Raw genomic sequence first — 16,140 nt, 5'->3', positions numbered from 1 at the left:
GTGCAGCTGCAGACCCTGCTCTGCCCTGAGAGGCCACGGCCGGGGCCAGGGTGGCTCCTAAGCCCATCGGGACATCAAAGGGCGCTGGCCAGCGGCCAGCAGGGAGCAGCACGCTTAGCACTGGCCCGGAGAGCGCCTCCGCGCTGTGCTCGGCCGGCAGGGTCCCGTCCTGCGCCCCCGAGGGCCCGAGCACCCTGGACGCTGGCTCAGAGCCTCTGCTGCCCCTGCCCAGGCCAGAGCTGGGCGCCTCCCTGGAGAGCTCCCGCCGCCAGGCTGAGTTTCCATTTTCTTTTCCTTCCTTCTGCTATTTTGGTGCCGTTCCCAGAGGGAAAACCCACTTGACACACGAAGCGTTCCCAGAGCCTGCCGGGCCGCTCTCGGGGCTGCTCGTCGGGGTGCGAGGCCAGAGCAAGCGAGGCTGCAGGGACTGTGTGCCCAGCCACGTGGGGGAGGCCCCTGTCGCAGGGAGGTGGCCCGCCCGCCCACCGCGGGGCCCAGTGGGCGAGGGGCAGTGGGTCTCTCGTAGAGGGCAGGGTCATGGCCCACGAAGTTGGCGACTTGGGCCTGGGATTGTCCATCGGGAACGTCCGCCAAGAGGACATTCCCAGCGCTGTCCACCATGGGAAAGGATCTTATCAAAGAAATTTGAGTTTAAAAAAAACCCTAAGCAGGGGCCCAGGCGTGGCCGGGCATAACGTCTATTTTTCTGTCCCTCCGGCCCCCTCTGCTGTGGTGGGGATTGGGCCGTGGCCCCAGTGACGTCGGCCCTTAGAAGTGGGCCCCGGGAGGGGAGGCCACTGCAGGATGACAGTCACCCCACCTCAGGGAGCTCTCAGCAGAGCCAGCTCAGGGGTCCCCAGGAAGGGGAGGGTGATGGGGGGAGGAGCCTGCAGTTACGGGAGGCTGGGCCTCGGGGACAGGCTTACAGACCCCCCCGGGAGACCCCAGGGCTGGGCAGGGGCCCTGAGAGGGAGGAGGAGGCCGCCCAGGCTGATTTCTGGCACGGGAACGGGTGTGGGCAGAGGGCTCTTGGGGCCTGGGCATGCGAGGGGGACCCCTGGCCAGCGGCCCCCCAGCGCACACACCCACAACTTGGGGGCCTGCAGTGGTGGGGGCCCCGGAGCCCTCCCAGACCCAGGGGCCGGCCGGGGCGCCCATGCCCAGCCTGTCCCCGAGCATGGAGACCCTCCCTATACCCTGATGGCCAACTGCAGACGTAGGAACAGACAGGAAGAGGCGCAGCGGCCACTGACCCCGCCCCTCCCCGGCCTTTGTGCTCCGTGGCCCCCAGCCCCGTTCCCACACTCGGTGCCCCCAGGGTCACACAGGCACAGAGGCTGCAGAAGGAGCGGCCCCCACCCTGCACAGGCAGAGACCCTGGGCCGCTGGCTCCTGCAGCCGTAGGCGGGGCCTGTCACAGGCCTCGAGGGTGGCGGGAGCTACCAGACAGGTTTCATCAGGGCTTGGGGCCCAGCATGCCTCCAGACTCAGGATGCCAGCCGGGTGTCGGCCCCATGGGCAAGCTCGGCCTAGCTCCCCGGAGGTGGCAGCAGGGTGGGCCGAGCTGATCACCCCAGGAGGCCCTCCCCACAGCCTGCAGGGCCTTCCTCTCGGTCCCACCCCTCCCCTCTGGGTCTCATCCAGAGCCCAGCCTTGGTTCCCACCAGATGGCTCTTGGGGAAACTGAGGACCTGGACCGCACTGGCCTGGGGACCCCTGCTCCCGGTGGCCCACTTCTTCAGGAAGGATCCTGGGCTGGCGTGACAGCCGTACCCACACCCGCGCACGGACGCAGGGCTGCCTGGGCACCAGCTGTCTGGTAGTCTGCCACCATGCCTGCCCCACGTGGGACTCTCATCCTCCCGCAGGGCTACCAGGGGCCCCCATGTGGTCCGAGATGTGTGATGAGGCCCTGGGAACAGCCTGGGCCAGGGGACCTGCTGGTCAGCGCCCGGGGAGGTCGGGTGTGTTGAGCCCCCAGCCCAGCTCACGCCAGGCGCCCATCCAGGCACCCAGCTCCTTGCTCCTTTTGTGTCTGTCTGTGGGGAAGGTGCCCCGGGGCCCGGCGGTCAGGGCCACTCCCCTCTGGACCCTGGTCCTCACCGTGTGCTTCTAAGAGGTGCTCCCATGTGCGGTCTGGGGGCCCCCCACCAGGACGTACCTCCTGGATGTTGATGGATGTTCACTTTTTAAAAGGGCCGAGATGCTTCAAGTCAGAACTCAGAGGGCGCAGACTCGCCTGACAGAGGACAGGTCACAGTGCAGGGTGGGACGGCGGGCACACTGGTGCACAGATACACGGGACGGAGGGAACAGGCCACAGCCACGGCCAAGACGCTGGCCCCAAGCCAGGCCGGCGTGACGCCTCGGAGGGAGCCGGTGCAGGCCAAAGAGGACAGGCCTCTTGGAGCTGGAGGGAGGGGCAGAGACCGTGTGGGCACCCTCGGCTCTGTCCTCTCAGGCCCAAGGTCAGTAAGACACCTTGGGCAGCAAGAGGACACCCAAAACACAAAGTCTGGGGTCTCCCATCCCTCTGCTCTGTGCCCCCCTGGCCCACGTCAGTGCCACTCTCTGAGCCCCAGCCACGGAGCCAGCAGGAGCCACTGGCCAGAGGTGTCAAAGGCCAGCTCTATACCCGCCGCTCAGTGGGCTCGAAAGAAAGGGGAGGGAGGGCGGGGCGCAGATGACCTGCCTTCCGGGCGAGGGGCAGGCGATGCCAGCCAGGCCCGTGGGGTGGGTGGGGGAGGGCACCCATCTCAGTCCGAGGGTCCCGTGGCCGTGGCCGGGGCTGGGGCTGGCGGAAGGGCCGGAGGCGCACTGTCCCCCAGATGTCAGACATCACAGCCCACCAGCTAGATCACATGAAATGCAGACTTCAGGGTCCGTAGATAAGGTTTTGTTGGCAGCAGCCCCGCCTGTGTGTTCTTTCGCACACTGCCCACAGCTGCTTTCGCAGAAACCAAGCAGCCCTTCCAGGAAAGCCCCCGCCCCCGCCCCGCTGCTGGGGTCGGTGGCAGGGATGACCGGGCCCAGGGGCCAGGCTGGCATCTAGCAGGGGAGGTGGCCTCTTCTTCCTTTTGAGTACCTGCCAGCTCCAAAGCCAGGGGGCCTGGCCCAGGATAGCAGGCCTCGCTTCTGCAGACCCACTGTCCCCTCAGCCCTGGATGCAGCAGGCGGGACAGGCTCACCAGCCTTGGGGTCAGGGCTGCAGATGGAGGAGGCCCCAGGTAGCCGTGGATTGGGTCTGGGGAGGGTCCTCAGGGTGACAGAGTAGGGCCTGCCAGGCAGTGACTACTCCATCTGTGTCCGAACAGGGCAGGGGCCTTTGAATCGATGGCCAGCGCAGCGGGTGCCCTGTGGGTGGGCAAGCAGCAGGAGCGGGCCTGTGTCACCCCCACTCCCACCCGGCCACCTGCCCCTCCCCAGCCGCACGGAGTCAGACCGGCTGGGGTGTGGGGGCACCCCCTTCCCAGCCCCTCCCAGGCAGCCCCGCTCTCCGCCCACCCGCCACCCTGAGCAGGGCCCCTGTGGGTGGAGCTCTGCTGAGAGCCCATCGTCGGGTACGTCTGGGACCAGCACAGACCCCGAAGGTCTCCACAGGGATACGGGGTCTCCACAGGGGCGCAGCATGGCCGGTGGATACCTGGGCAGGTGGGGGCCTAGGTGTGCCCCCAGCCAGCCAGGGGTAGGGCAGGGCCTCGGGAGAAGGAACGGTGCTCTCCTCCCTGGAGCTGGGGGAGTGGCGGGGGAGAGTGCATTGCGGGGGCCCCCGGGAAGTGGGGGGCTGGGCTGGGCAGGGACTGCTGCTTCCTCCCCCCATCTCGGCAGACGCACTGCGCCAGGCGCAGGTGGCAGTAGAAGAGGGGGCCCTCTCCTGCTTGGCCTGACTCAGTGGCCCTGGAAGGTGCAGAAAGGGGGAAGGGCCGGGGGACGCCCGCCCCTGGGCTCAGCCCCGCGCCCACCCCTCCACACTGCCAGTGCCCCGACTCGTTCCAGCCTGCTGTCCACACCGGCCCCTCCTGACCTCACCAGACCCCACATCACACCCCAGCTCTTGCAGCACCTGAGCACCCACTCTCTCCCCCAGGCCTGCCAAGCCCCAGTTTAGATGTCACTTCCTCCAGGAAGTCCTCCAGGCCCCCAGCCCAATCCCAGGAATACCACCACCCTTTGGAGAAGTACTTTGGAGCCCCCCTCTCCTTGGGCTGAGAGCACGGGGGCAGGAACTGTCCCCTGGCCCCCTGTGCAGGCCTGATGTGAGTGGGTGACAGACCCCAGGCTGCAGGGCTGCCACCTGCTGTTTGAGGGCCCAGCTCCACTTGTCGGTGGGAGGGGGACAACCAGGGCTGCCCCCAGCCCGTACCGCATCGGCCCCTCCCCGACTTCCCCAGCCTGCCACCCCTCTCTCCGCCGGCTGGCGCCCGCCCCCTCCCACACAGCCCTGGGCAGCCGAGGTCCTCCGCCCCCGCCCCCGCCGGCGCGGGAAGGCTGGCGGGCGGGCGGCCGTTTGCTTTTGAATCTGGGCCGGGCGCCCTGAGTGGCCCTTTCAAAGGCCGGCGGGGGCGGGGGCCGTTCCCAGGCGCGCCCCGCCCTCCGCGCCGCCCCTCCTCCCGCTTTCCCACGCGCCCGCCGCCGGCGGTTCTCACGGCCCGCGCCCCTCCCCCGTCTGGGAACGGCTCGCGCCTGCCGCGCTGGGGGTGCCCGGGAGCCCCGGGAAGGGGGCGCCTCCCGGGCTCATCGGGGACGGTGGAGGGGTATGGCCACCTGGGGGGGGGGGCTGTGTGCCGCCTGGGGGTGTGCTCGAGGGAGGGGTGCTATGTGCTCGCAGCGGGGTGCTCAGGGGCCACAGGGGAGGTGTACGTGCCGCCTAGGAGGGTGCTGGGGCTGTGGCGGTGTGGATGGCGGGGGGAGGGGGAAAACCAGCTAACTGGGGGCCACGGAGAGGGGGTGTGTGCTGCCCAGCGTCTTGCCAGGGATGGGCGTCAAGGGGGATGTGCTGCCTAGGGGGAGGTGCTGAGGGGCCAAAGGGGATGGGGAGCCACCCCAGGGCCTGGGTCCAGAGGGCATTCTCTGGCCCAGATTCTGTTTGACTTAACCCAGGGCATGTGGCCACCCACCCACCCTCACCTCACGGAGAGAGCTAGGGGGTGCTGGCCATGCCTGCCTGGGGACGGTGAGCACTGCCCCTCGTCGGGGTCTCCCTGCAGCTCTCTCACTGCCTCTGTTCCTTCTAAGAGCCTGGGAGGGCTGGGGGCCGGACTTGGGAAATGCCAGGACAGACCCGTGATAAGTGCGAACTTCAGAGCAGAATCCCATGTTTTATCTGAAATTCACATATTGGTCCGCGTTCTCCCTGGTCCCCCTGGAGGGGGGCTGTGACTGTCCTGTGTCAGAGTCCAGGATGCGAGGAGGAGGGGAGGACTTGGCCACCTGTCCAGGCCCAGTGGCTCACACCCTTCTGTCTGCCTCGGTGGACATTGGCCCCGACCCATCCGAGTGAGCTGGACGTGGGGTCTCATTCTGATAGGCCTTAGATGGCCTAAGCTGGGCTGTCAGTCCGGCTGTCGCCATGCAGTGAGGTCTGCACGTCCAGGTTCTAAGTGGGCCCTGGGCTGTGGCTGGCACAGTTGGAAGAAGGGGGTGAAGGCTTGAGAGGATCAAGGCACACAGGGCAGGGAGTGACCGATTCCCGGGCTGTAGGCCTGCCGGCCCCAGAGAGCCTGAGGGAGGGGCTCAGACCCTCCCCTGTGTCCCTAACCGGGGTGACCCTGGCCGGGCAGTGCCCCTCAGTCAGGCCTTGTGTTGTCCAGACTGCGTCTTGGACACCATGCTTATCTTTCTGCCCGGGGCACGTGGCTTTCCTCCCATTGTCCCAGATGCCCCTGTCCCCTCCCCATCTGCTTGGAGAGGCGGACTCTCCCCGTCAGGACTCCTCCCACCCCAGGAACACACCTCCGGACCCCCCCACACACCGTACGTGTGGGGCACTGCAGGCTGCTGGGCGAGCACTCAAAGGCACATCCACTCACGCAGGCCCTGTGTCCTCACGTGACATGCCGGGTCACACAGGCTCCGTGTTCACACGCCTGACTCACGCCCACACGTGGACACACTCAGCTGCTCCAAAGCTGGTGCTCTTGCACCCCGAGGACCTGGGTGCTTCCGAGACACACGCCTGCGGAGTGCCAATGCACACGCGTGTGCCCAGACCTGGCGCTGTCAGGGTCTCTCACACACCGCAGGCCCCAGCACCCGTGGCCCCTGACCCCCCAGGGGGCCGACAGCGCCAGAGGCCCATCCCCCGCTCTGTCTGCGGAGACATTGTCCGGGCCCCACAAAGGGGATGGACCATGGCCTGGTGGGGGAGGGGCCGGGCCTGTGGGAACTGACCTTCCTGGGCCTGGGGGCAGGGCGGGCACAGAGCGGGGCCCCTGCAGGGCTGCCATCCTAGGTCTCCAGCAGTGGGGACAGAGGGCCGCAAGCCTGCTTCACAGGTCAGAAGAGCACTGGCTGGGATTTTAAACCTTCCCAGGCAGGCCCCATCTCAACCACACACCTCCCCGGGGGCCTGGGGCCTGGTCCTGCTGCCCCAGCATGTGCCCGTGGCTGGCAGGTGGGGGGTTGAACCCTGTAAGTGCCTGGGATCTCAGCTGTGACGGGAGGGGCCACAGTGCTCCCAGCCCCCAGCCCAGTGCCAGGGCCAGCAGGGCCTTCCTGGGCCAGGCCAGCCTGTCTTGAAAGAGGCTCACAGCCCCACCCCCCGGGCACTTGGGGGGCAGCTGGCCCAGGACCCCTCAAAGCGCTGCCAGACAGCGTGGGAGAGTGAGGTGTGGAGCGGACCCAGGGCGGCGCCTAATTGCTTCCTCCATGGCCTCTGTCTGCCTGTAGCGAGGTGTCAGGACCGCCCCCAGGCCGGGGGTCTTTCATACCAGCCCTTTGTCCCTGGCCCTGCACCATTTGTTGGGGCAGCTCTGGGGGGTCACGGTGCACAAGCCAGCCCAGGGAGGCCTCTGGACCCACCGGTCTCAGGACCTCAGGCAAGGCCGGGGAGGGGTGGGGCAGGGGGGTGGCGCCTGGCAGGGACCAAATGGGCCATAGGGCCCTGGGAACTGACACTGGTGCCCTGCAGCTCCTCTGGCACGAGTAGGAGACACTTGCCGAGTGTAGGTGTGTACGGGAAGGTGCCGGAGACCCCGCCACCCCATGCTGGCTTTTCTCGCCCAGTGGTCGTACGGGGATGATGTTTATTTTCTTCTGCTCTTTTATGCTTTGCTGTAAATTTGCTCTAAATGAGCAAGAAATGGGCCACTACTCTAGAGCGTGTCACAGCTTCTCAGCCCAAGCCTCCTTCCTGCCTGCCTGTGGGGTCTCCTGGGGCCTGGGTACCAGACGGACCGTACCTCACATCCCACTGGGTGGTGGGCCTGAGGGCGGGGAGAGCGGCTGGCCTACCAGGGAGCATGGTCAGGCCGGCTGCTGGCCAGGTCCTCCTCAGCATTGGGTCCCTCCACTAGGCTCCCAGCCTGGAAAGGCCACTTCCTGCCGCCCTGTCCCCTAGGGACCACTGGTCCTCTCTCACGCTCTGTGCCCTGGCAGCCCCCGGTGTGGCCCATCTCCCACCGCGCCCCCCTCAGCCCCCCACTCGGGGAGGCCCAGGGCTGATGGGGGTCCAAGGGTGTTTATAAGCAGTTAGCATGGTGCTGCTCTCAGCCCTAGGAGGGGCTGGTGGGCTCTGGGCAGGAGCGTGTGCAAGGCCCCTCCCACCGCACTCTGTGGCCCAGTCCGGCCTGCCTGTGACAGCCCTCTCCCCACTCCCGACATCGGTGCACCAGCCGTCCACTACCTGGTGGCACAGCAGACACCACGGACCACGGCAAGTGTGCGTCCACGGCTGGTGGGAGCAGACGTGCCTGGGGACACACAGTTAAGGACAGACCCCGTGACCTCGCCTCTGCTCAGCTCTGGCTGTGCTGGTGGCAGTCACTCCCCAGGGGGAGTGATGGGTGGGGGTGGGATTCCTGGGCTCAGAGCTGAGAGCTGGCCTGCTCATGGGCATGGCTCCCAGCACCTGGGAACCGACCCCTCAGCCCTCCAGCTTCCCCCTCCCCAAGTCCCAGTCTTAGAGGAACGGAGGGTGCCAGCTCGCACACCCGCCAAGCCCAGCGAAGGGCTGGGGGCGCCTCCCAGGGAAGTGGCCTTTCCTGCCCTCCTCGGGCCTGGGGGAAGGGAACAGGCCATAGAGGGCGGACCACCAGGCCCCTGGGCCAGTCCCGGCTGGCATCCCAGCCCCGGAGAAGCAGCCTCACGCCCTGGGGTTGGGCGGCACGGTGGACGTTGGCCCCAAGCACCCTTGGGAGCTGTGGCAACCAGGCATGCAGGTGGACCCCTGGGACAGGGGAGGCAGGAACCTTCCCAGCCCCTCCTGCCCGACTCACCTGGCCCCTCCCACCCAGCCAGGCTCTGGGGGTGGAGGCCCGCCCTGCCGCCAGGCTCCCAGGCTGGATGGGGGCAAGGAGACTGGGCGGGACCAACAAGACCACACTGTCCGCCCGTCCAGGGCGCCCACCGCCCCCCACTGGCGTCTGCCCAGATCTGCTGGCATCCGAGGCTGGGGTCTGCACACCCCCTGCAGGAAGTGGACCTGGCTCAGACACCACCTGCACGCATCCCCTCGGCTGGGGGCTGGCGGGGTAAGGACCCTGCCAGGTGTGGGGTCCTGGCCAGCCAAGTGTGACCGTGAGCAAGCTACTCAGCCCCTCGGAGGCCCCTTCTCCACAATGGGAGGTCAGAGGCTCCGTCCCCCTCTGCGTGGGGAGGGTGATGGGCGTGTGCTCAGCTCGGAGCCCCACAAGGGCAGGCCCACAGCCACCCACAGCAGGTGGTCAGGCAAGGGTTGCTGGGCCGTGGGGTGGACAGGGGGGCCCTGGGTGCCAGGCCCTCCTACAGATGGGGACCACAGGACAGGGGGTGGGCAGGTGGCCCAGAACCGGCTTTTCCAGCCAGGAGTGGGGGTGGGGGCCAGGGTGACAGCAAGACCCGACAGTGGGCAGCGGCCGTGGGAAAACTAGCACCGGTGCTTCCCGAGGGTGGGGCCGGCCCTCGCGGACAACAGCACCGGGCGTTTGTCTGCGCGCAGTGACTCAGCGTGAGCTGGCGGCCCCGCCCAGGCGTGCACACCGCCGGTCCTGGGAAGGCTGGCGGACCCCTTGCAGAGGACCCCACCCCACCCTCCTTCCGCTGAGCCGTCCCTCCCACACCTGCTGGTGCTGTCCCCTCGGGTGGCCTGGACAGGGAGAGCCTGCGCCTCTGTGGCAGGCAGCCCAGGGCAGGGGCCGGAGGCTAGACAGCCCGCCTTTTCTCAGCTTCTTCCCCAGCTGGACCTGGAGTGACCACGGGCCTGACCTGCAGCCGGGGCTGTGCCCTCACTCCTGCCCCAAGAGCCCCTGGACCTGCAACCAGGAGGGCAAAGCCCACAGTGGTCTCCCTGTGCCGGAGGCCAGCCCAGAGTCTGGCCGGGGTCGGTGTGGGGAGGCCCCCCAGAGAGACCCAGGGGAGGGTCCTGCATGAGGATCAACCTCGCCCCCCCAGCCTCCCAGCAGAGGCGGCCCTGCCCTCTGGCGCCTGCCCACGCCCCTGCCACCCCGGGTTGTGATGCTGGAGGCCGAGCAGTGAGGCCACAGGTAAAGCAGGCTCCGTGATGAAAGGCCGTGGGAAGAGGGTGTGGTGGGGGCAGGGCAGGAGCCCTCTCCCCGCCCCAAGCCTGTGGCTCCAGGAGCCCGTGGCCACCGCCTCCTACCCACCCCAGGCGCTCTGTCATCCAGGGCACTGACAGGGCTTACCAGGTGAGGAGGGGGCCCGGAGCCGTCGCTTGAGCACCCATCACGGCCCCTCCTCCCCGTGGACAGGCTCACCCCCCCTCCCGTGATAGGATACCTGCATGTACCCGCCTGGGAGCTGGGTTTCAGCGGGCGCCCGGGGCCCCCACCCCATCTCCTTGCCTCGCTCTGGGAATCCTATGTCCAGACCTGACACCCCGCCAGGCAGTGGTTGTCTTGGAGCAGCCCCAGGGTGGCCACATTGTGAGGGCAGGATGGGCCCCACAAGCCCCACCCCCACCCTCGGGGACAGTAAGGTCGGTGGGGCTGAGCCCGCTACGTGTCCTCGACCCGGACTCTGCGTGGAAGTGGAAATGGCTTTGCTCCTCTGCCCCTCACACACTCGGTGCCCAGTAGCCTCCAGACCATGCCAGCCCCTGGCGCAGGGCAGGCAGCAGGCGTCATTAGGAAGCGTGGACACTGAAATGGCCCTGGCATGCCCCAAAATGGGCTGAGGGGTCAGAGCAGCTCTAGGGCCGCCCACCCTGACACTTTGATGCTGGGCCTGCATCCCCCACCAATGTTGAGCCATCCCAGGGGGCCCAGGCTTGGCTCTGTATTTGGGGAGGACAGCTGGGTGATGGCAGAGACCTCCAGCATCTTTGGAATTAGAAGAGGCTGCCCAGGGCCCACTTGGAGCCCGTGCAGTCAGGGAGGGCTCCCAGGAGGTGGTGCGCCCCATGGTCTTGCAAGAAGAGGAAGGGAGGTGTCGTGCGTCTCTGTGAAACCCCCTGGGCAGACCCAGAGCTGCAAGGAACACAGGGCTGGGGCTGGAGAGAGCACGTCCGCAGCCTCAGCACCTCCTCCGTCCCTAGGCTTGCAACTGTCACCAGTACCTGAAGGTCTCCAAGGATGTAATGAAGCAGCTTGTGTGGCTCAGCGGCCACCCAGAAGGCCCTAGCGGCACAGGTGAGTGTGCCTCGCTCAGGAGAGGGCTCCGTGGAGTCTGTGGGCAGTGGCCCAGCTGCTGGGTGCTCCCAGGGCTAACCTCCGGGGACAGCCAGGGAGGTGCCGGTGCCAGGGTGGGGGTGTGGGGGTGGACAGACAGTGTTCAGGGCCGGGACGAGGGCTGTGGCCTCTGCTCCCCTCTGTGTGGTGTGCAGGCCTCTGGTCCAGGAGACCGGGAAGCTCCGGCACTCAGGGCCCCCGGGATAGTGTCCCCCACTTTCTCTGCAGTGGGCCCTGCTTAATCACCCTGCCCCATACGTGGAGCGCACCCGCACATGGACGCATACGTGTATCTTGCACGTGAAGACGCACACACACGCTCACTGGCACATGCGCTCTCACACACGTGCCCGTGCACACTCGGTCACGTGCGCACACAGATGAACACACACGGGCAGAGCACACACGTTCACCTGCGTACAGCTGCATCACTGGCCTCGCCAAGTAGCGGTCTGAACGTAGGTGAGCCTGGCTGCACAGGAAGGAGGGCGAGCCCCGCTGTCCGCCCCCACCAGGGCAGGTCCTATTCAGGGGCCCGGCCTCAGTTTCCCTCCGTGGAGGGCGGGATGGGGTGGCTACGAAGGGCATCTTGGGACAGCCGAAGGGGTGAGCCTGAGGCCAGGGTGCCTCCGGGCCCCTGTGCACAGCTGGTGCTCCTCCAGGGTGCTGTCTTCTCACTGTCCTTCCCGCCTCCCTCGGAGATTTGGGGCCACCCACGTAGTGGTTGAGCTGTCATGACGGCCTGCGTCCGGCCCTGTGCAGCTCTCAGCTCTCCACAGCATGGCCAGGACGTGCTGGAGGCTGGGGGGAGGGGCAGGGCATGAGCAGTGCCCCCCACAGGGGCCCCCCCCCGGGCTCCAGCCCCGCCGAGCCCCCGACACCCCACCCGGAGGCTCACACTTGCCCTGGGCAGCACCCTCACGAGCTGGCAGGTAAGGGCTGGGGCCAGACAGGCTGTGGCGAAGCAGGGAGGCCAGACGGAGGTCATGGCCTCGCTGGGCTCCACGGGGGCGGCAGGGCTGGTGTGGGCGCCTCATCCATTCAGATCTGGCTGCAGTTAATCTGGAACCATCTGCAAAGAAATGTTTGCCAAGCGAATTACGAGGGTCAACGGGCCTGGGGGACGCTTCTCCCACCTGCTGGCCAGGGCTCCTCGGCCATCGCCGCCTCCATCCCGCACTGGCCCCTTGGCTGCTGCCGGCCTGGCCGTGTCCCTGGCCGTCACACCGTGCCCTCAGTGCGGGTGGGGCCCTCTTGCAGGGTCAGGAGGAGGCCGCCTCCCAGGGTCTCTCCCACACCCTGAGCTCCAGCGGTCCCTTGGGCCCCGGCCCGCCCACCGACCTGGTGCTGGCTGGTTGCGAAACTCCCTCCTTGGCAGTGGGCTTATCTGCTCATCGCCACCGACGGGCCGCCCCCACCCCACCCTGCCCGCCGGTTCTCAGGCCCCCAAGTGCCCTAATCGGCCGATCTTACGCCCAGAACATGGTTCCCAGGGACCTTTGAGCCCCACGAACCTCCCAAGGTGTGAGTTCCCATGGGAGGGGACTGGGCTGGCGCCAGAGCTTCTTGGCCCCCTGCCCTTTGCCCTCTCTGCTGGGGGTGGGGGAAAGGCTGGGCACTTCAAGGTGCCCTGTGGGCGCTGGGGCTGCCAGTGCATCCTTAGAACAGACCCTGACATCCTTGATTGACAGGTGACGAGGCCGCCCAAATCGAGGATGAACGGGAGACAGGTGAGCCCTGGGACCACCCACCGAGGACACAAGGGGCCCTGGCATCTGGACCCACCCCAGGATGGGGCAGAGGGGACCACTCTGAGGGGATGGTCCCTGTGCCCTGGGGAGTTGGGGGGCAGTGTCAGGGAGGGCTGGGAAGAGAGAGGGGTCAGTCACCCGTGACCCAGAGGTCCCTGGGTAGGAGAGGCAGGGGGTGGGGTGGCTAGGGAAACGGAAGGAGGGGCCGCTGGAGAGAGTGGGGCGGGGGCTCAGGGTGGCTGCTCCGCCTGTCCAGGCTCAGCCCCAGAGGAGGCCCCTGGGGGCTGCGCCTACGACCCGTCTTGCCGCTGGCTGGAGGAGGAGGACCTGCAGAGCCGCGTGCCAGCCAGACTGGGCAACGGCACCCGACTGCAGCTGTCGGGGGTCCCGGCAGGCGTGCTGCGGAGGCCGGGGCTGCGGCATTTCTACTGCTGCACGGGCTGCGGCAAAGTCTTCTGGGAGGGCTCCCACCTGGGCCGAGTCGCCGAGAACTTCCGAGAGGTTCTGGAAGGTGTCCCCGGCTCCCGCGAGCCGAGCCGAGCCCCCAGCCCGGCCGGCAGCCCCTCCTGAGGACTGGGCCCCTGGCCCCATGGCCTGCGTCACCCCTGGGGGCCGAGGCAGCCGGCAATAAAGTGGAAACGCTGCACGGGTGGTGGCCAGGACTCCTTCGGCTGCTTACCGTTTCACCCCACACCCCCGAGCGCGCTCAGCCCCTCGCAGCCGTCCCGGGAAGACGGAGCTTTCCTCGCGGTCAGGAGGCTTGGACCCTGAGCCAAGAACTGCCCAGCGCTCAGCAAGGAGGCATTCGGGAGGCATGCCTGGAGGAGGAAACGGCCTGGGCAAAGGCCCGAGGGCCACACCGGGGGGGGCTCCCCAAGTCTGCTGGTGCTCAGCGGGGCTGGAGGGGTGCAGGACAGGTGGCTGGGCCCCATGTGCTGCGTGGTCCACCCACTTTGCTGTGGCGGTACGTGCCGGCCCCTGCACCACTCACTCCCCGCAGCGGGCCCAGGGCCCAGGCGGGCCGCCCTCAAGACCCTCCTGGCACTTCAGACTCCAGTGAGCGCGGATGGGGGTCCTGGGGGGCCTTCCTAGGGAACAGGCCCCAGCTGGGCCATGTCCCCGCAGGGCCTCTTTCCTTCACGCAGGCTCAGGGCTGGGTGGCCTCCTCGCGTGAGAGAGACCAGCAGTCGGCACTGTGTTGGAGGGCCCCGAGCACATGTGCGTTTGAGCCTCCATCCTCCCAACGGCAGGAAGTAGCTGCTGCCGCCCCCCCCCCCAAGGGAAACTAAGGCTCAGAGCCAGTGCCAACACCCAGAGGGCCCACAGGGCCGGGCGGTGGAGCCGGGTCGGGGCTCCTGCGAGCAGAGGGCCTGGGCACAGACCCGTCTTGCCCTCGCCTGCCTCCTCCTGGCTCACCCCCAGGAATGCGCACCCACCCCGGCTCACATCCCTTTCCTGTCCTTCCTGCCCCGGGGCGGAAACCAGCTCAGATTTGCTGAGGAGCCAGGCGGAAGCCTCGGGGTGGCGGGGCCTGGGGGCCGGGGAGGGTGCCGCCTCTCCCCAGGGCGGGGCACATCTGCAGGCCCGCGGGGCATGGGCGGTGCCATGCCGGCCTCTGCCCCGTCCCTCTGTTCCTGACCACATGAGGGTGGCCAATGCCTCTGAGCCCCCAAGGGTGCAGCCCCCCGCTGGGTGCCAGGCATTGACCCACTCAGCTCCCCAGCAACCCAGGGGCCTGCTGGGCCAGGGCGTCGCCCCACAGATGGAGAGAGGAAGGCCAGCCCAGGGACGTGGGCTGCGTGCGAGGGCCAGCTCTGCCACCCCAGCCTTCCTCCACCCTGAGGCCACTGAGCCAGAGGGTCGGGCAGGGGTGCCAGGGTGAGCGGGCCCCCACCGGGGCGGGGACCCTCTGCGGCTGGGGTGCTGCTTCCAAGAGCGGGACCTCCGGCCGCACGTCCTGTCCTGGGACGGCAGCCCCGTCCACACTCCTTCCCCCCGTAGGGTTAAGAGGAAGCAGCCGGGGGTGCCGGCCCCGCTCCCCAGCCCAGCTGCATCCGGGAGACTCTTCTGTGACCCGAGGCCCTGGACAGACAGAGGCCGGAGCCAGGGAGAGGCCAGGACCACAGGCTCAGGGAGACGAGGCCCGTGCCCTTCCAGGCCCGCCAGGCAGGTCCGGCCCCAGCTCCACTCTGCCCTTGCCCCCTGCGCAGCCCTCTAGGGAGAGGAGAGGACAGCTGACCGGGACCTGGTCCTCCCGCCACGCCCGCCCCATCCAGCTGGGCTTCCCGCCTCCCCACCCCTCTGCTGCCCAGACTAGCTGCGTCTGTCCGGGGACCCTCCGGGCTCACTCGCTCACTGCCAGCCCATCCTAGGCCCCAGCCCCCACCCTGGTCCTGGCCCATCGGGAAGTGCCTTCCTTGCCCCGTGACCGCTTCAGGCCCCTTTCTGGGCTAGGGGTCAGACGCCAGGCCGACAGGGTGGGCTGTGGCCCCGGTGCCAGGCCTGCCGCTGCAGCGATTGTCTGCTGCAGTTCCTGCCCCGGGCGTCCTTCCTCCGCTCAGGCCGCCGCTGGCCCGGGGCTGAGTGTTTGTTATTTGATCTCTATCCTCTCGGCCCTTCTACCAGGTGTCTGGGCTGCTGGGAAGAAACGCTCTCCTCTTTCCCACGCTCCCCGACACATTTTAATGAATTAGCTGGAAGCCCCGCCCCCACTGCCCGCCTGCCCGCTCACCCTCCCACCCCTGCCGAGCGCTTTAAGGTGGCCACAGGCCTCGGCCCAGCTCTGGCCATCGCCCCTTCCACACTGTCCTCTCCCGGCCGCCCCTCCCAGACCTTCCCAGCCTGGGTCCCTGGGTGTGTCCCACCGCCCACTGCTCTGAGCCTCTAAAGGAAAGGGGTCCCCAGAGGGAGGAGGGAGCCCTCTCCAGCCCTGGACTCCATCCCACCATGGCCTTCCAGGGTGGCACCCCTGGGCCAGCTCCCAGGAGGACAGGGGTCCAGCCTTGTAGTCAGGGTTGGGTCTGTCCCCCCAGATCCAGGTTGAGGGCTTCTCCTTCAGAGCCAGTGAAGCCCTTGCCTGTTTGTGGAAGTGACCACATCACCAAGGAATGCCACGCACATGGGAGGGGGCTTCTCTGAGCCCCTGGACTGGGTCTGGCAGGGATGAGCCTCCTCCCCCCCCCCTCCCCCCGCAAGGCATTTGGAACAAACGCCCTCCTTTTGGACATGTCCTTCAGCAAACATGAGCAAGTGCTTCCTGGAGCCCGTGCCCCACATGTCCCTCTCCCTGTCCTGTCCTTGAACAGGGCAGCTCCTGGCACATGGGGTGTGGACCAGAGCGACCCCGAGCAAAATCACCCTCAGCCACGGTGCAGCAGGAGCCACGGGCCTTCCATCGGCTCCCCATGGACAGAGTGGCCATCACCCCAGCCCCACAAATGCGCAGCGGGTTGAGGGGGAGGCTCAGGTGGTAGCCGGGGCTATACCTGTCTGACCCATGCTCCGGAGCAAGGGTGGGGCGGGCAGCGACCTCAGGCTACGCTCCTGTGGCCACTCCAGCCACACCG

The 16,140-nt window shown here is 67.8% G+C and overlaps 1 protein-coding gene across 7 annotated transcripts in view; it reads left to right on the top strand.

The window, feature by feature from the left end:
• The window catches only part of EXD3 (exonuclease 3'-5' domain containing 3), a 76,282-nt gene extending 63,062 nt beyond the window's left edge, over positions 1-13,220 (top strand). For all 7 annotated transcript variants that reach the window (XM_059926144.1, XM_059926143.1, XM_059926138.1 and 4 more), the window contains 3 exons: positions 10,691-10,784; positions 12,515-12,553; positions 12,831-13,220. In XM_059926144.1, coding sequence (XP_059782127.1) covers positions 10,691-10,784; positions 12,515-12,553; positions 12,831-13,144 — 447 coding nt within the window. In that variant the 3' untranslated portion in view covers positions 13,145-13,220. The remainder of the gene's footprint in view (positions 1-10,690; positions 10,785-12,514; positions 12,554-12,830) is intronic.
• The last annotated feature ends 2,920 nt before the right edge of the window (positions 13,221-16,140 follow it).

Source organism: Balaenoptera ricei, chromosome 6 (assembly GCF_028023285.1).
Source record: "Balaenoptera ricei isolate mBalRic1 chromosome 6, mBalRic1.hap2, whole genome shotgun sequence".
Taxonomy (NCBI): Eukaryota; Metazoa; Chordata; class Mammalia; order Artiodactyla; family Balaenopteridae; genus Balaenoptera; species Balaenoptera ricei.
Note: the sequence above shows the minus strand (reverse complement) of the source record. Positions and strands in the feature narration are given on the sequence as shown.